Source organism: Planococcus citri, chromosome 1, assembly GCF_950023065.1.
Source record: "Planococcus citri chromosome 1, ihPlaCitr1.1, whole genome shotgun sequence".
Taxonomy (NCBI): domain Eukaryota; kingdom Metazoa; phylum Arthropoda; class Insecta; order Hemiptera; family Pseudococcidae; genus Planococcus; species Planococcus citri.
The window spans coordinates 3,037,057-3,052,105 of record NC_088677.1 but is presented as its reverse complement, the minus strand read 5'-3'; the positions used below and the strand labels follow the sequence as shown (position 1 = coordinate 3,052,105).

Sequence of the window (15,049 nt, the reverse complement as noted above, 5' to 3'; positions counted from 1 at the left end):
TACGAAAAATTATAAGGAAAAAATAGGTATTCAAGCATTGGATGTGTGGTACTTCTGCATAACCTGTTATATTTTTTTTATTAATAACGTTCTGAAAAGCATATCTAAATTCAAAAATATTTTTAGAAAAAAAATGCGCAATTTGCTCAAATAAAATTTTTTATTTTGTTATAACATGAAAAACATGCTGCACCTAATTACTTAATTAGGCTGCAAGTACCGAGTTTATTTATAGATAGGTTGTAAGTAGGTTTGCCGAATAATTAGTCTAAAGTGAATGCTGTATCTTCTATTTGCGTCCGACTATTTATGAATTACGTTTCAGTATTTTACAATGTATATCGTTGTTTCTTCTCATCATTTATTTATTATAATTCTCGAGGTTACTTACCTATATTAAATAATGAGAGTACATAAATATTCAAACATTCGAAAAAAAATACGTATAAAAATAAAAAATCGAGTACTTGTTTAGGAAAAGTACGTAAGTACTCGCATTAAATTATTTCAATTATCTACATAGTATCTTACTATCTACGTACATTGTGATATCTGTGTAAATGTCGAAGTATATACATATATTTTTTTTTAGCTCCATTTTACATTATTTAATGATTTTTTTACTAGATGAGGATATGAAAGTGTATCTTGGATGCATATTATAGGGTTGTTTTTTTTTCTTCGAATAGGTCTTCGAATATTTTGGAACCATCAAACGGCAATGATTTCATCACCAAAAATGAGTATTGTGTAAATGATTAAATTTTAGTAAATGAAGTTATCATAATGTCAGTGGCAAAGAACCAGGATTTTTTTTGAAAAAAACCCTACTTTGAGGGCCCCTGGATCAGCCTCCTGGACATCTAGAGAGCTCTAAATTTTTCTTGGGAATTTCCCACTCGAATAAGTAAACGTCCTCGCCAATTTTCGTCGAAATCCAGGATATACATTTTTTCAATCCACTTTGATCATCAAGCAAATGCAGGACGTCTCAAAAGTTTTGATTATCGTTCAGATCTTTTCTCCTTGTGAATTTAATAGGGTAACCGATCGAACTCCTTACGAACAGATCTGCATACAAATGCTCTTTCGTAAATTCTTTTATATTGGTAGACAAATGATATTCACGTAAAATGTACAACATTTCCGTTTTAATCGAAAGCATCGCGTATCTGGTTCCTGCAAATAGAATTAGGTAATTACTGTGTAAGTAAGTTTTCGTGTTGGTTAGATATAAAGGGTCATTCCGAGTCAAATTGGCTGTTTTTTTTTTTTTTGCTAAAACTTTCATGTTCTCGCTTTCTGACAAAATTACCAAAACATCTCGCATTCTGTCAAACTGATTTTAAAAGTCTCGTTTCTCGCTGAAAAATTGTTGAGAAATTGTCATTTTCTTTTTTGCATGCCAAAAAGTGTCACTTTTTCATTAAATAATTTTTTACAATACTTATAATCACCTAGAAAAACATACTTTTTGCTAAAATTGTCAAAGTTTTGCTTTTTGTCAAAAACTTGAGAAAAATTCTCATTTTTTTTTAGCGAAATTACTGAGGAATTTTCGTCGTACAGTCGACGGAAATTTTACTATTTTTTCAGAATAATTACCCTAAAGTCTCTTTTTTTATCATTGCCAATTATAATCAAAAAGTCCAGCTTTTTACTAAAATGATCAATTCATGCCTTGAGCATGTTCAAGTTGGCAAAAATTTTGGAATTTCAAGTAAATGGGTAATTTTTCTCAGTTCTACCTGAACCTTGACTTTTGCTAAAATTGTCAAAATCTCAAAAGGGGAAGAAGCAAGACTAAAGTTTTCTATTTTTTTTTTCTTTTTCCAAATGCGTTTCAATTCTAGTATTTTTGAATTTTGTACTTTACAAAAGTTTTGAATTTTTTTAAATGGAAAATAGATACAACCAACAAGGGAATTCTTTGAAGTTTAACAAGTCCTTTCCAATTTGAACGAAACTAGACTAGATCGAAAGAGCATTATCCTTAAACTCCTGTAACCAAAATCTTAGGCGATGAAATACATTTTTGACAGATTTTTTAAAACAAAAAATTCAAAAAAAAAACTGTTTCAAGTGTAATTTTTCAACTTTTTTTAGAAATATAAATTTCTAAAAAAATGCTAACAAAAAATATGAATAATTTTTTCAATTTGACCCCCCCCCCTCCCACCAACCAGGAACTCATAGTTTTGAGCAATTCTGGAGTCTCCAGCGATTTTTTAATTTTCAGCAGGAAATTCCAAATTACTCTGAAAAGGGTCATTCCACGTCAATTGGACTAAGAAGTGGTAAGGGGGCTTGGCAATTTTTGAAATTTTTCCTGTGGAAAGACCTTTCGAAGGGATGACCAATGGTGCAAATCGCAGCCCTCTAGCCCATTTTTAAAGGCAGCCAGGGGGTGTCAAAGTTTTCAGTGAACTTGAAATATCATCCCATTTCAGCAGTGGATTACTCGATAACCGTGATACCTACCGAAATGGAACATTTTCCCAAAGTTAAGGGTTTTGAAAAGCTTTTTGGTGATATCATAAAAATCAGTGTTGCCACTTTTTTTCGTGGAAAAAATTAGCTCAAAATGTTTCGAAACGTAGTTTTCATATCGTTCCAACTCTCAAAAATTCTGAAAAAAATATATTATGGACAACTTTTCATGCTGAACAACATATTAAAAAATGGGGGTGGTACCATGTTGCAAAGTTGATTTTTAAAAATTTAAAGTTTGCGAAAAAATGCGATTTTTTGATTTCAAACATGAAAAAAAGTTTTGATATGTCAAGTTGACCCATTTGACCTCTAGTTTTACGTATCTGTTGAAAAAATTGAAAAAAACCCTTTCACTCGATGAAGTGAACTCCTCACAAAAAAATCAAGGTTCATTGAAAACTTTGACACCCCCTGGCTGCCTTTAAAAATGGTCTAGAGGGCTGCGATTTGCGACATTGGTCATCCCTTTCGGAAGGTTTTTCCACATGAAAAATTTCAAAAAAGTCGCCGAACCTCCCTACCACTTTTTGATCCAATTGACGTGGAACGACCCAAAAGGCAAAAATTGAACTTGAGCATGCATCACTTATGGTCAGTGCTTATTGGTAACCCTCCAAACCAAGTGAATGTATTCTAAAGCAAATTTTTGACCAATTAGCAAACTCTATAAAAAAATTAAGAATACATATATCAAAAACAAACTCCGCCTCGCATCTTCCAATGGGGATTGTTGAGTAAATGACAGTGTTTCTCTTTCTTTTCAAATTACAAGAAACCTTCAAAAAAAAATTTGAGCAAAATCTAAGTACCTAAACCCAAAATTGGGCTGATTTGACACGAAATTGACCGCGTATTAACTTGTCGAAATTTAAAATTGAAAATACACGTGTTTTTTTGTTGAAAATTTACATACCTATGCAAGATCGTGGCCCGTATCCAAAACTCATAAAACTGTTTTTTGGTCGATTTTTTACTGCTTCTTCGCTGAAATGTTCGGGATCCCATTTTTTCGGATTTTTATACAAATCGGGGTCTTTATTGGCTAAAAAGAAAAGTGGTGCGACCATCGTATTGGCTGGTATGATCGTGTTGTCTAGAATAAATGTAAGAATGGATCAGTTGGAACGAGTAAATTAATACTTGTACTAAAAGTAAGGTATAATTTTAGGGAAATATTTAATTGAACGACAAAAAAGGTGGTTTGAACGACAGGCAAGTCTTACGACAATAACAGGGGTATTAACGACAAATTAGGTGCTAAAAACAGAAGCTTTTAAACGACTAAAAAGGTAGTCATCACGACTATTTTTGTTTATGAATCACGACTACTTCTCCCGACAGATATGAGTGTTAGAACGACAAAGTATATGATTCTCAGCGACAACTACATCTGTACTTGGGTATAGTGTTTGAACTGCACATAATTGGTTCAATGGAATATGATAAAGTTATAATTCAAAACTGTCTACATTTTGCCACTTCTCCAGATGTGTCTTTAAAGGAGTGGATCTCTGGATAGCAATGGGCTTCTCAAAACAAAAAAGTGATTCAAATTCCAGGCGATTCCAGCGCTGCTTCCTTTTTTTTCACCATCTCCAGCACAGCCAAACACTCATTACTCCCAAATTGATCGAACCTTCAAATCTGCAGATAAACATCGGAAAACTTTTGACGAATTCCTCAAACTCACGCATGGAATTTGGAAAATCAGCATTGTATCGAACAATTTGAAATTATCAACTTGCTCATGCCCTTATTTCATGAAAAGAACAACATGTAAACATGTACTCGGAATGCAATGTTGTCAGAAATGGGTTCGGGGACACCCCCCCCCCCCCCCCCGAGGCGAAATCCATTTCCTTCTGCCAAAAACGCAAACGTGGGAGGCCAGCTAAATCCAAAAGGGCACTATTGGTGCAATGAAACTTTTTTTCCTATCAATTTGCAAATGTGTAGTCTGTGTAGTCTCTTTTTAATTGTATAAATTGCCGTTATTTAATCATAAAATTAGTCGTTCCTAGATACTATTGTGTCGTGAATTTCGCTTATCCGGTTGTCGTGTAAAATAATTATTTGTCGTTGAATGCATTTTTTTACCGTGCAATATAAAATGCCTGTCGTTGAAGTAATTTTTTTGTCGTGTTTTTTTGTGGGCCGTGGTATTTATTTTTTCTGTCGCTTAAACCCCTTATTTTTGTCGTGCATTCCCCCTTTTTTGTCGTAACGATAAATCATACCCATAATTTTACCTTTCAATATACATTCTTTATGGGTACGTCTGCTGCCTACTGTGGAATGAGCAAATATTCTAGAGGTTTCCTTGATGCATTGCTCCATGTATTTCAAGCCATTGAATAAATGATCTGCGGTGAGAGTGTCGTTATCTTTAAAAAGCTCTTCGATTTCTTGGTAAACTTTTTGCTTTAACAGAGATAGATTTTGAATTCTTTTTAATCATTTCTGAATTCAATCCTGCATATTCTATTAATAGATAGAAAATGAAACTTGACCTACCTGAATATCCTGATGAATAGCCAACATCACCATTGAGAAACATAGATTTAGTCCTGTAGTTTCGATGGCCTGGAAATACATTATAAAAAATTGAATAGGTAGCGGTTCATCGAAAAAAAAATATTTTTTAAATCATAAATCCTATTAAAACTATAGTTCGTTCTCTACTCACTGCGAAGATGACGTGTGTTACTTCGTTTCTGATTCGTGTTTCTGTGAAACTAGATTCTGAAAAGCTTGCTTTGATTAGTCGGTCGATTATTACTTTGGATGAATCAACTGCAAAAGTAGATGATTTGAATCATTATTACCTACATTATGCGGATTTACTTATACTTGAAATATAAATGCAAGTGCAATCAAAATACATTGCACTAAGTACATACCATGTTCTGATGAATTTTCTCCATTTTTGTACTCCTTGAGTTTATCTTGCAGTATCTTGAAAGTCGAAGGAAAAAAATGAAAAAATATTAAAACCATAGATTACACTTGTTAATTTGAAATTTTCGTTTTTTTTCTCGATAACATTACATGTCAAAAAAAAAATACCTATATGTGACGCAACGCGACAAAATCGACCTTCGAGCCGAAAACAAGTTTTTGAGTTATGGGGGGTTAAAGTTTTCAGTCCAGTTCTGCTCGTTTAGCGGAAGTGCTTGCGTTCTAATCAGGTTCTCCGGCTAAACTGAGCTAAACATAGTCTTGGATAACGTTTCTTGCCTGTTTTGTGTGAATATCACTGGGTAAAATGGTTATTTACATTGATACAGGGGGCTCAGTCGTGATTGCGCTCATTTTTTCAATTTTTCATTTTATTTTTTCATTATTTCAATTTTGAAATCGATCTGGAGGCGAAACAAAGCGTTCTACGAGAAAAATACATCGAGCAAAGTTGTAGAGAATTAAATTTCCAAAAACCTACAAGAGGTTTATTTTTCTCCTAAATGCATAGTTTTTCTGTTTTTCTCAAAAAACAGAAATTTTATGGTAATCATCATGAGGTTTTTGTTTTTTGAGAAAAACAGAAAAACTATGCATTTAGGAGAAAAATAAACCTCTTATAGGTTTTTGGAAATTTAATTCTCTACAACTTTGATCGATATATTTTTCTCGTAGAACGCTTTGTTTCGCCTCCAGATCGATTTAAAAGTTGAAATAATGAAAAAATCAAAAAAAAATCAAAAAAATCAAAAAAATGAGCACACTTTTGACTGGATTACCATGTATTTGGAGCTATGCAAATCATAGGGACTTCTGGGTGGTTTTAAATGATTTTTGAATGTCCGAGTACCGAAAATCCGTCAAAAAGTGAAAAATAATTTTTTAGGTCCGAAGGTCGATTTTGTCCCGTTGCGTCACATATAATTGCCGGAAAAATTCTGTTTGTACACTGAATTATCAAAATTTCCAAAAAATCTCGTTTCTTTTATCAAAATTACAAAAAATCTATTTGTTTGGTGAAAATTTCTAAAAAATCTACATACCCGATTAGCGCAGTGGCAATTATTTTTGCTGTTTTTACTGCCACATTGGCATTTTTGAGTATAAAGTTGGCACCTACGAAATAGAAAATGAAGGTAAGAGAAAATTGCCACCCAAATGTCAAAACATTGCCACGTATTTTATTTGCGCATGCGCATCTTGCTGTAGTTGGCAATAAATTGTCAAAAAGTTGGCAATAACTTCCTTAGAAGAATATTGTCAACATTTTGGCAATTTTCTGCCAACATCAGCATCATGCGCTTGCGCAAGACATTACAGATGCTATTTTTTTTTACAATTCGGTTGAAGCGATACAAAATTCAAGTGTATGTTTTTTTTCAGGGCTAAAATTTTGAAGTTTTCATTGAAATAATTAGTATATTATGGTGGTTTTAAAGTTTAAAATTAAACTAAAATCATAATTACAACCTAGTATGGATTTTTTTTTAGAATCCAATTGAAAATTAAATCTTTTCAACATTTTTAAATTGTTTTTTTTTTTTAATTTTTACTATAATTTTTCTTTCAAAGTAGGTACCTATTTCATTTTTTCCGATTTCAAAAAAAAAATCGTTACACTCAGTCAAATTCTGTAAAAAAAAGCAAAAAAAAAAGAACAAATGCGAAATATTTTGCGAGGTAGGTACCTATTTTTAAATATTTTTAAATTCACAGCAATCACTGAAATTGAAAAAAAAAGGTTATAGGTAAGATTAATAAATATTTTTAACCAACAAAGTACCCCTCTCCAAAAAATGTGCTTTTTTCAAACTTTCTAAAAAAAAAGTTCTCCACAGTCATCGACAATTTCAAAAAGGAAACAATTTATTTTAAAATAATATTTTAAACCAAATTATCAAAAAAATCTAAGCAGAATAATTTTTAAGAACAAAAATTCTGAAGCTAAATCCAAAAATATGTTCTCAATTTTTGAAATAATTATTGCAAGCAGCCACTCAAGTTTCAAACCCCCCCCCCACCCCTCCCTCAAAAAGTTGTAGGTATTTTCAATACCTAGTACCTAAAATTGGGTATTTTGAAAATATATTTTCAATTCAATTTTTAAAAAAAATCAATACAAAATGAAAATTCTGAATGTGTACCTACCTATGTGGATTGAAAAAAATTGCAGTGAAACCAAAAATTGTAAAGCTAAACTCGGATATTTTTAAAATTTCATTTTACAAAATAATTTCTTCCAAATCAATGAAAATAAAAAAGTCAATTCACAAAATTTATTCAAAAAATTAAAAAAAAATAATTTCAATTTAATTGATATTAATTTTTAAAAATTGATTTTCTTATTTTTATTTTATTTCTGAAGTATAGAATTAACAAAATTTCTGGATTTAGATTAAAAATTTTTGGTTTTACTAAAATTTAAAGAAATCCACATCAAAGAATTTTTACAACAAAAAACATTCATAAATTTTTCTGACATAGACTGAATCAAAGCAATTAATAACAGGAGCCTGCAAGCAAATTATAAGAATTCATTTTATGCCCATTCCTCCTCGTAGCAATGGTAGCTGTAGGGTTAGATGTAGGGTTTTAGGTGCAGGAGAACACAGGTTCGAACCCCCCGTAGGTCAGGAAATTTTAGTAATATGTTATAGGTAGGAAAAATGAAACCTCATGGGAAGATACCTCTTCTGCAGTCAAAAATCAAAAATATGCAACCCTTCCCTTCATTTTTGATTTTTGAAATTTAAAATTCAAAAATGTAACTGTTATTTTGAGAATAAGAGTAATTGGCAAAAATATGTCCTCTGTTGGCAATTAGTTGGAAAAATGAAATGTACGTAACTGACAGAAATATTGCCTCTGTTGGCAATTAGTTGGCAGAATTTTTTCCAACAAATTGTCAAGTTGGCATTAAATAAAGCGTTTTCATTGGTGGAGATTTTTACCAACTTCTTGCCTTTTTTGGCCAAAAGTCCAAAATTGGCAGTTGGCAATTTTACTGCCACCGAGCGCTAATCGGGTAAGTATTTCTTAAATTTGAAAAAAAAAATTACCCATGTTTTGTATCAAAAGCACTGAGTTTCTTCCCAAAATTTATGAAAAATCCTACTTTTTTTCTCTAAAGCCTTTTTTTCAAAACTGCCAAAAAGTTGTGTTTTTGCTACTTACTTGAGTAGGCAAAGCATGGAACTGATGAATGAATTTGATTTTTCCTGTTAATCTCAAATAAGCGTTGTATATGATACGTGGTTGTAACCAAGGTGTTATCGCTTGTTTTGCTACGCTTTTACTTGCTCTGAAATTCATATGTAGAAATGAGTAATTTTTATGAAAAAAAAAAAAAATGGAGAAGCCCGCGGTGCATTGTAACTAAATTTTAGTCTTCTTACTCTATCAACGCGTCACTGAATTCTTTTCCTTTTTGCTCTATTCCCTGCATTGGTACTCCGAGTGTGATTTCTGAAATGAAATTATATCCGATGATTCGAAACTGACAAATGACCGCCCCTCCTCTTTTCTTTGCCATTGACCTTCTTACCTACGATACTGTCAACATTGCACTTCATGACATCTCCCCAAACATCTATGATTTTACCCGAATCTGCTGCCGGTTTCAACCTATCTACAAGAGCCGATGAATTTTTTTCGAAAATACTTACGTATGATGAAAGCATTTCTGTACTGAAAGCAGGTTGTAAAGCTCGTCTCGATACTTTCCACTCATCATCTGCGATTATTAATGTAAAAAAAAAAAAAAAAAAAAAGGCAATTTTGTTATTTAAAGGTAGGTATAAAAGATGTTGATGTAGGTGTCTAGCTTCTACAATCAAAGGAAAAATTCTTCAACTTTGCATGTCAGCTTATGAGGGTTAGAAAAAAAAAATCTAAAATCTTACATTTGGCAGTCACTATTCCGGTTCCTAGCCATTCTTCTCCAAATCCAAGCATATCGCGGTGTGAAGCTTGAGTTAATACGGTCTGTGAAAAATAATACCTAGGTACTTGAGTAGATGGCACATTTAAACTTTGATCTTTTTAATTACCTATTTTATTCGTATAGAATATGATGGCTATTATTTTCAATGTTTAAAAAAATTCTGAAGCAGACTTTGAGATTTTTTGGGGGGAAATTTACCACCTTTATTTTATTCAATTGGTTCGACTTTTCAAATTATTGGGATCTCTGTATAGGAGAGCAAGCAATATAGGGGGGAGGGGCTACGTGAAGTTTTCTCTTAGAAAGATGGGTCACTCAGAAAGATTTTGACTGAAAACGGAAACTTTTTGAAGAATCCAAAGAGATTTTTTGGGGTGGCGAGGGAGCAACTTTGGGAAGTGAGAGATCTCCTTATTTTAAGGGTACTTACTAATGTGGGGGTCGACAGGTCGTTTTGGGGAGGTTTTATCAAAAAAATGAGTTGATATTTGTGCTCAACGCTTCCATAAACCTAAGTAATAAACCATTATGTCGCGTGTTTTTTTTTTCAATTTTCAAGAAATTGAGAGACTATTGGAGGGCGTTAAAAATGGAGAATTGAAAAAATGAGTTGATATTTGAATTCAGCACCTTCAAAAACGTATAAAACGATGCATATTTCCTAAATTTCCTATCAATATTTTAACTAATACATAAATGTTGAGACTTCGTATTCATTCCATGGTTTTACGAATTCTATCACCTTTTTGTCAAGTTTTCTAACTACGACTCCGAAAATTTGGCAAACTTTTAAAAATAGGGCTTTAAAAAATTCTCAAATTTGAGATTTTGAAATTTTTGACAAATATTTTTGACTCCTCGCTGCTTAGATTTTCATTATAACAAATTATCATTGGGTGTTATTTACATTTTTTTTTAAATTGAGAAATTCAATCTTTTAAATTTTCAAGGAAATACTGAAAATGAAAACATGCACGATAACTTACCGCAATATCATCGTACTTTTTCAAAAGTAGAACAGGGTAGGGACCTAACCAAAAAAACACGCGATCATTTGGTATCATTATTTTCTCGAAATTTTCCAAAATATCTGAAATCAATTTATAACGTAAAAAATTGCTCGATGTGTAGGTAGATATTGTGTAGGTGTAGGTATCTCAAACATCAAAAGGAAAAGTATTGATAAAGAAGGAGGGTCATTATGGGCATTTTCGTGCCCCTCGCTACTTCGAGACTTGAATGGCCTTTTCTTATAGGGGATGGTCCCTAGTATTAATATTAGGCGATATTTTCCCAGAAAAGCCCATAGGGGGGCTGTGGGGTGGCCCCAAAGTCGAAAATTTCAAAAATTTTTAGAACCACTGCTCGAAAATGTAAAAAATTAAAAGTAGCGAATATATGTTGCTTTAAGGGTAAGCAATGCAGCACGTAACGCTTTTTTCATTTTTGACCTTTTTGGGGGTTGTGGTGGGGGTATTTCTATTTTTGAAAATTTTGAAACCCCCTTTTTTGACCCTTCCCATCGAGCCCCGCTAATGCCCTTTTCATGGTTTATTGCTACTAGTAGTAAGTTCAATTGATATCATTTGCAACCCCCTCACCAACTTGGCTCATATTGAAAAATTCAATTTTTGACTTTTTTTTGAAGTCCATATTTTGGGAAACCATGAAAAGCTATCGAGGTCCGGTTTGCGGCAAATATGTTGAATTTTACTTCTTAATCGACTGGCATGCTTGAATTTTTATTTCAAGTCAATTTTTGACCTCATTGTTGCAGATCACTTTTGGGGGTGGCGAACTTTGAGAACCCCTGAAAAAAGTTCTAAAGTGAATTTTTTCAAACTTTGAGCTGAAATGGTCTTAAATACATGTGTTTAATCAAGATAATATGCGAATGCGATATTTTAATACAATTTAGTCATTTTGGGTGATTTTATCAAAAAAAGTAGTGTTTTAACAACAGGCATAGCATTTCCGGCAAAAGTTCTGAAACTTCAATAACACTTCTCTCAGCCTCATTCCAACCGATTTTGAAAATTTTTCAGTATGTTATGTATATCCTTATTAGGTATCCCCACAAAAATTTTCAATCCCCTCCCCTTATATTTACCCTTCAAAATGGCGTATTTCAACTAATATTATGCTTTTTAACAATAATAAAAATAAAAATTGAGGCGGCCAAGTGTTCTGTAGAGGGCTAGATGAGTGTAGCAAAAAATCTGACGTTATATTCGTGCTCAGCGGTATCGAATCATAAGAAAACTATACCCTACTCATTAATTCTTAGTTATTTTCCCTAAAATTCCCATTTTACCCCCAACCGTCCCTATGACACATTTTTACACCATTTTGAATGGTAAATATGAGAGGAGAGGGTTAAAATTTTTTGTGGGGATACCTAATAAGGATATACATAACATACTGAAAAATTTTCAAAATCGGTTGGAATGGGGCTGAGAAAAGTGTTATTGAAGTTTCAGAAAAGGGGGGCTCTCCAAAAAGGGGAGGGGTGTGGATCTGAAACTTTCCACGCGGAAGTTTCTCAATGGTACCTACCTCCCATGCTAATATCAACTCGAACGATTTCGGTGACCATTTCACCCCTCTTAGGCGTCTATAGCCTTTATGTATTTTTCAGAGAACCCCTTCATTTGAATGGTTGCAGTTTCGCCCCTCTTGAACATACAAGGGAAGTTGATACATCATTACATCGGAAATTCGACATAGATTCTTTTATCTAGCCACATATTTTTCGCTAAAATGCAATGCGGGGGAGAAAATGGCGAAAAACTGATTTCGGGGGAGGTTCCACCCCCTTTGAGGGGGTTCCGGACCCCGTAGGGGCCAGGACTTTTAGTAGGTTGTTGAGGGGACCTCTGTGAACAATATCTGCGAAAGATCGGTTTGATATTAATTTTTCCTGCAAAAATGTCTTTAATGACTGGACTACACCACGAATACACGTAGCTTAACTTTTGCCGGAAAGCTATGCCTGTTGTTAAAACACTACTTTTTTTGATAAAATCACCCAAAATGACTAAATTGTATTAAAATATCGCATTCGCATATTATCTTGATTAAACACATGTATTTAAGACCATTTCAGCTCAAAGTTTGAAAAAATTCACTTTAGAACTTTTTTCAGGGGTTCTCAAAGTTCGCCACCCCCAAAAGTGATCTGCAACAATGAGGTCAAAAATTGACTTGAAATAAAAATTCAAGCATGCCAGTCGATTAAGAAGTAAAATTCAACATATTTGCCGCAAACCGGACCTCGATAGCTTTTCATGGTTTCCCAAAATATGGACTTCAAAAAAAAGTCAAAAATTGAATTTTTCGATATGAGCCAAGTTGGTGAGGGGGTTGCAAATGATATCAATTGAACTTACTACTAGTAGCAATAAACCATGAAAAGGGCATTAGCGGGGCTCGACGGGAAGGGTCAAAAAAGGGGGTTTTAAAATTTTCAAAAATAGAAATACCCCCACCACAACCCCCAAAAAGGTCAAAAATGAAAAAAGCGTTACGTGCCGCATTGCTTACCCTTAAAGCAACATATATTCGCTACTTTTAATTTTTTACATTTTCGAGCAGTGGTTCTAAAAATTTTTGAAATTTTCGACTTTGGGGCCACCCCACAGCCCCCCTATGGGCTTTTCTGGGAAAATATCGCCTAATATTAATACTAGGGACCATCCCCTATAAGAAAAGGCCATTCAAGTCTCGAAGTAGCGAGGGGCACGAAAATGCCCATAATGACCCTCCTTCTTTACCATTCAGAGAACCGTACAACATGTTCAAGTTTCCAATCAACGGATAAGTCGGATACGAATGAAACTGGTTCATTAATTTGTAAAAATTTTTATTTTTTAATTTATCGATAAGAATGATGAAAATTATTACGAAAATTAAACTCGCGAATAGTATCAGCAGCATTTTTGTAGGTATTACGTGTGTATAAATATCACCCGCTTAAAAACAAAAAACAAAAAAGTATTAATCAAGCAAATGTTCTCTTAAACACTTGAGCCTGTTTGGTAATCGACTGAAAAAACTGAAATTATGAATATCTGATTCTGGACGGATTTTCAGCTAAATAACCCAGAGTTAGTAGGAGAAGTATGTATATACCTATAAGGTGAGAAGAATTGAACTTGAAAATTAGCATGGCGCTATACATATAAAGCGAAGAAAGCGTGATATTGTTTTTTTTCTTATTGATGAATATTCATCCATAAGTCAGAATGTATAATTTCCCAAGCATTGATACCTGCATCAAAATACAATGTATTTTTTCTGTGTAAAAATAGCGATAAAATGAATCCAAGTTCAAACAAAACGATACGTATAATTATGCGAACGAATTACATAATTACATCGAAATGTACCATACAAAGTTTCACAAAGTTATAGAAAAATATACATTGTATGCATAAAAGGAAACGAAACAACGAATGAATTGATGAAATACGATTATATGCACCTATGGGTTAATAGTACCAACAAGCTTAATATGTATTCGGCTCTGCCGAAGGTGGTCGAACGAGCACGATGTTTACTTATCGTAGAAGACCCACAAATACACTATTGACCTGAATTTTGGCCTCGTCAATTTTTTGCATAAGCAATCCCCAGAGAAAAGGGTAGATATTCCTGGGTAAATTACGTAGGTAAAGTGCCCCCGTCCTCGGAGTTTTGAAATTTTGATGAAACCCCCACCTCATAGTCCGGCATATGACAATAGGAGTAATTGCACCCCCCCCCGCCGATCCTCCGGGACAACTTTTTTCTTGAAGGGGACATCCTAAGGAACATTTTAAAGCAAACTTGCCCAAAAAAAAGTTGGCCTTACTTACAAAATGGCGGCCATTTTGATTGACAGGTCAGCCAAAATTGCAAATTTTGCGTTTCAACATAGGACTTGCACGAAATTTTTCAAACTTCACAAAGGTAGATCAAAAGATCATGCAAAAATTTATCACCTTTCAAAATTTCATGTGCTAAAGTGCGTTTTTCGATTTTTGGTGAATTTTTGAAAATCCAATTTAGGCCAAAAATGAGGGAAAAAATCAAAATTTTACCAAGTTGACCAAGAAAGCTGAAATTTGGGATATTCCCTATTTTCGACATGCCAAATCGATTGGAAACGGTTTCAACCCGTTTTGAGCAGTTCTGGAGCCTCCAGCAAATTTTTGAAACTTGAAATTCTCACAAAATTCCATCAAATTGGAGTTGTAAAGCTAAAATGTATTCTAAAAACTAATTTCAATACGCTACGAAGTACTGCAGTTGAATTTCAAATTGTTTTGGAGCCTCCAGCGACTTTTTGAAAATTCCCAAAGCCTCCAGCAGATTTTTGAAACTTTAAATTTTCACAAAATTTCATCAAATGGAGATGGAAAGCTGAAATTTACTCTGCACTCCAGTTTTAACACCCTCTGAAGACGACTTCTGGCGAATTTGAAGTCATTTTAGAGCCTCCAGTGACTTTTTTGAAAATTACTGGAGCCTCTTGCAGATTTTTGAAACTTTAAATGTTCACAAAATTTCATCAAATGGAGATGGAAAGCTGAAATTTACTCTGCACTCCAATTTTAACACCCTCTGAAGACGACTTCTGGCGAATTTCAAGTCATTTTAGAGCCTCCAGCGACT

The 15,049-nt window shown here is 33.5% G+C and overlaps 1 protein-coding gene across 2 annotated transcripts; it reads right to left on the bottom strand.

Moving 5' to 3' along the window:
- Positions 1-141: 141 nt before the first annotated feature.
- LOC135844899 (cytochrome P450 4C1-like) lies at positions 142-13,504 on the bottom strand. 2 transcript variants are annotated; one of them, XM_065363288.1, is made up of 12 exons: positions 13,168-13,504; positions 10,381-10,484; positions 9,354-9,435; positions 8,996-9,184; positions 8,847-8,916; positions 8,626-8,752; positions 5,394-5,448; positions 5,180-5,286; positions 5,008-5,076; positions 4,743-4,914; positions 3,407-3,586; positions 142-1,179 (listed from the first exon to the last, which is right to left on the bottom strand). In XM_065363288.1, the coding sequence occupies exons 1-12, from the start codon at positions 13,328-13,330 to the stop codon at positions 992-994; spliced, it is 1,506 nt and encodes a 501-aa protein (XP_065219360.1). In that variant the 5' UTR covers positions 13,331-13,504; the 3' UTR covers positions 142-991. The 2 variants fall into 2 exon arrangements, with proteins under 2 accessions (XP_065219360.1, XP_065219366.1); XM_065363294.1 differs by lacking the exon at positions 10,381-10,484 and having other exon boundaries at positions 13,168-13,502.
- Between the last annotated feature and the right edge of the window lie 1,545 nt (positions 13,505-15,049).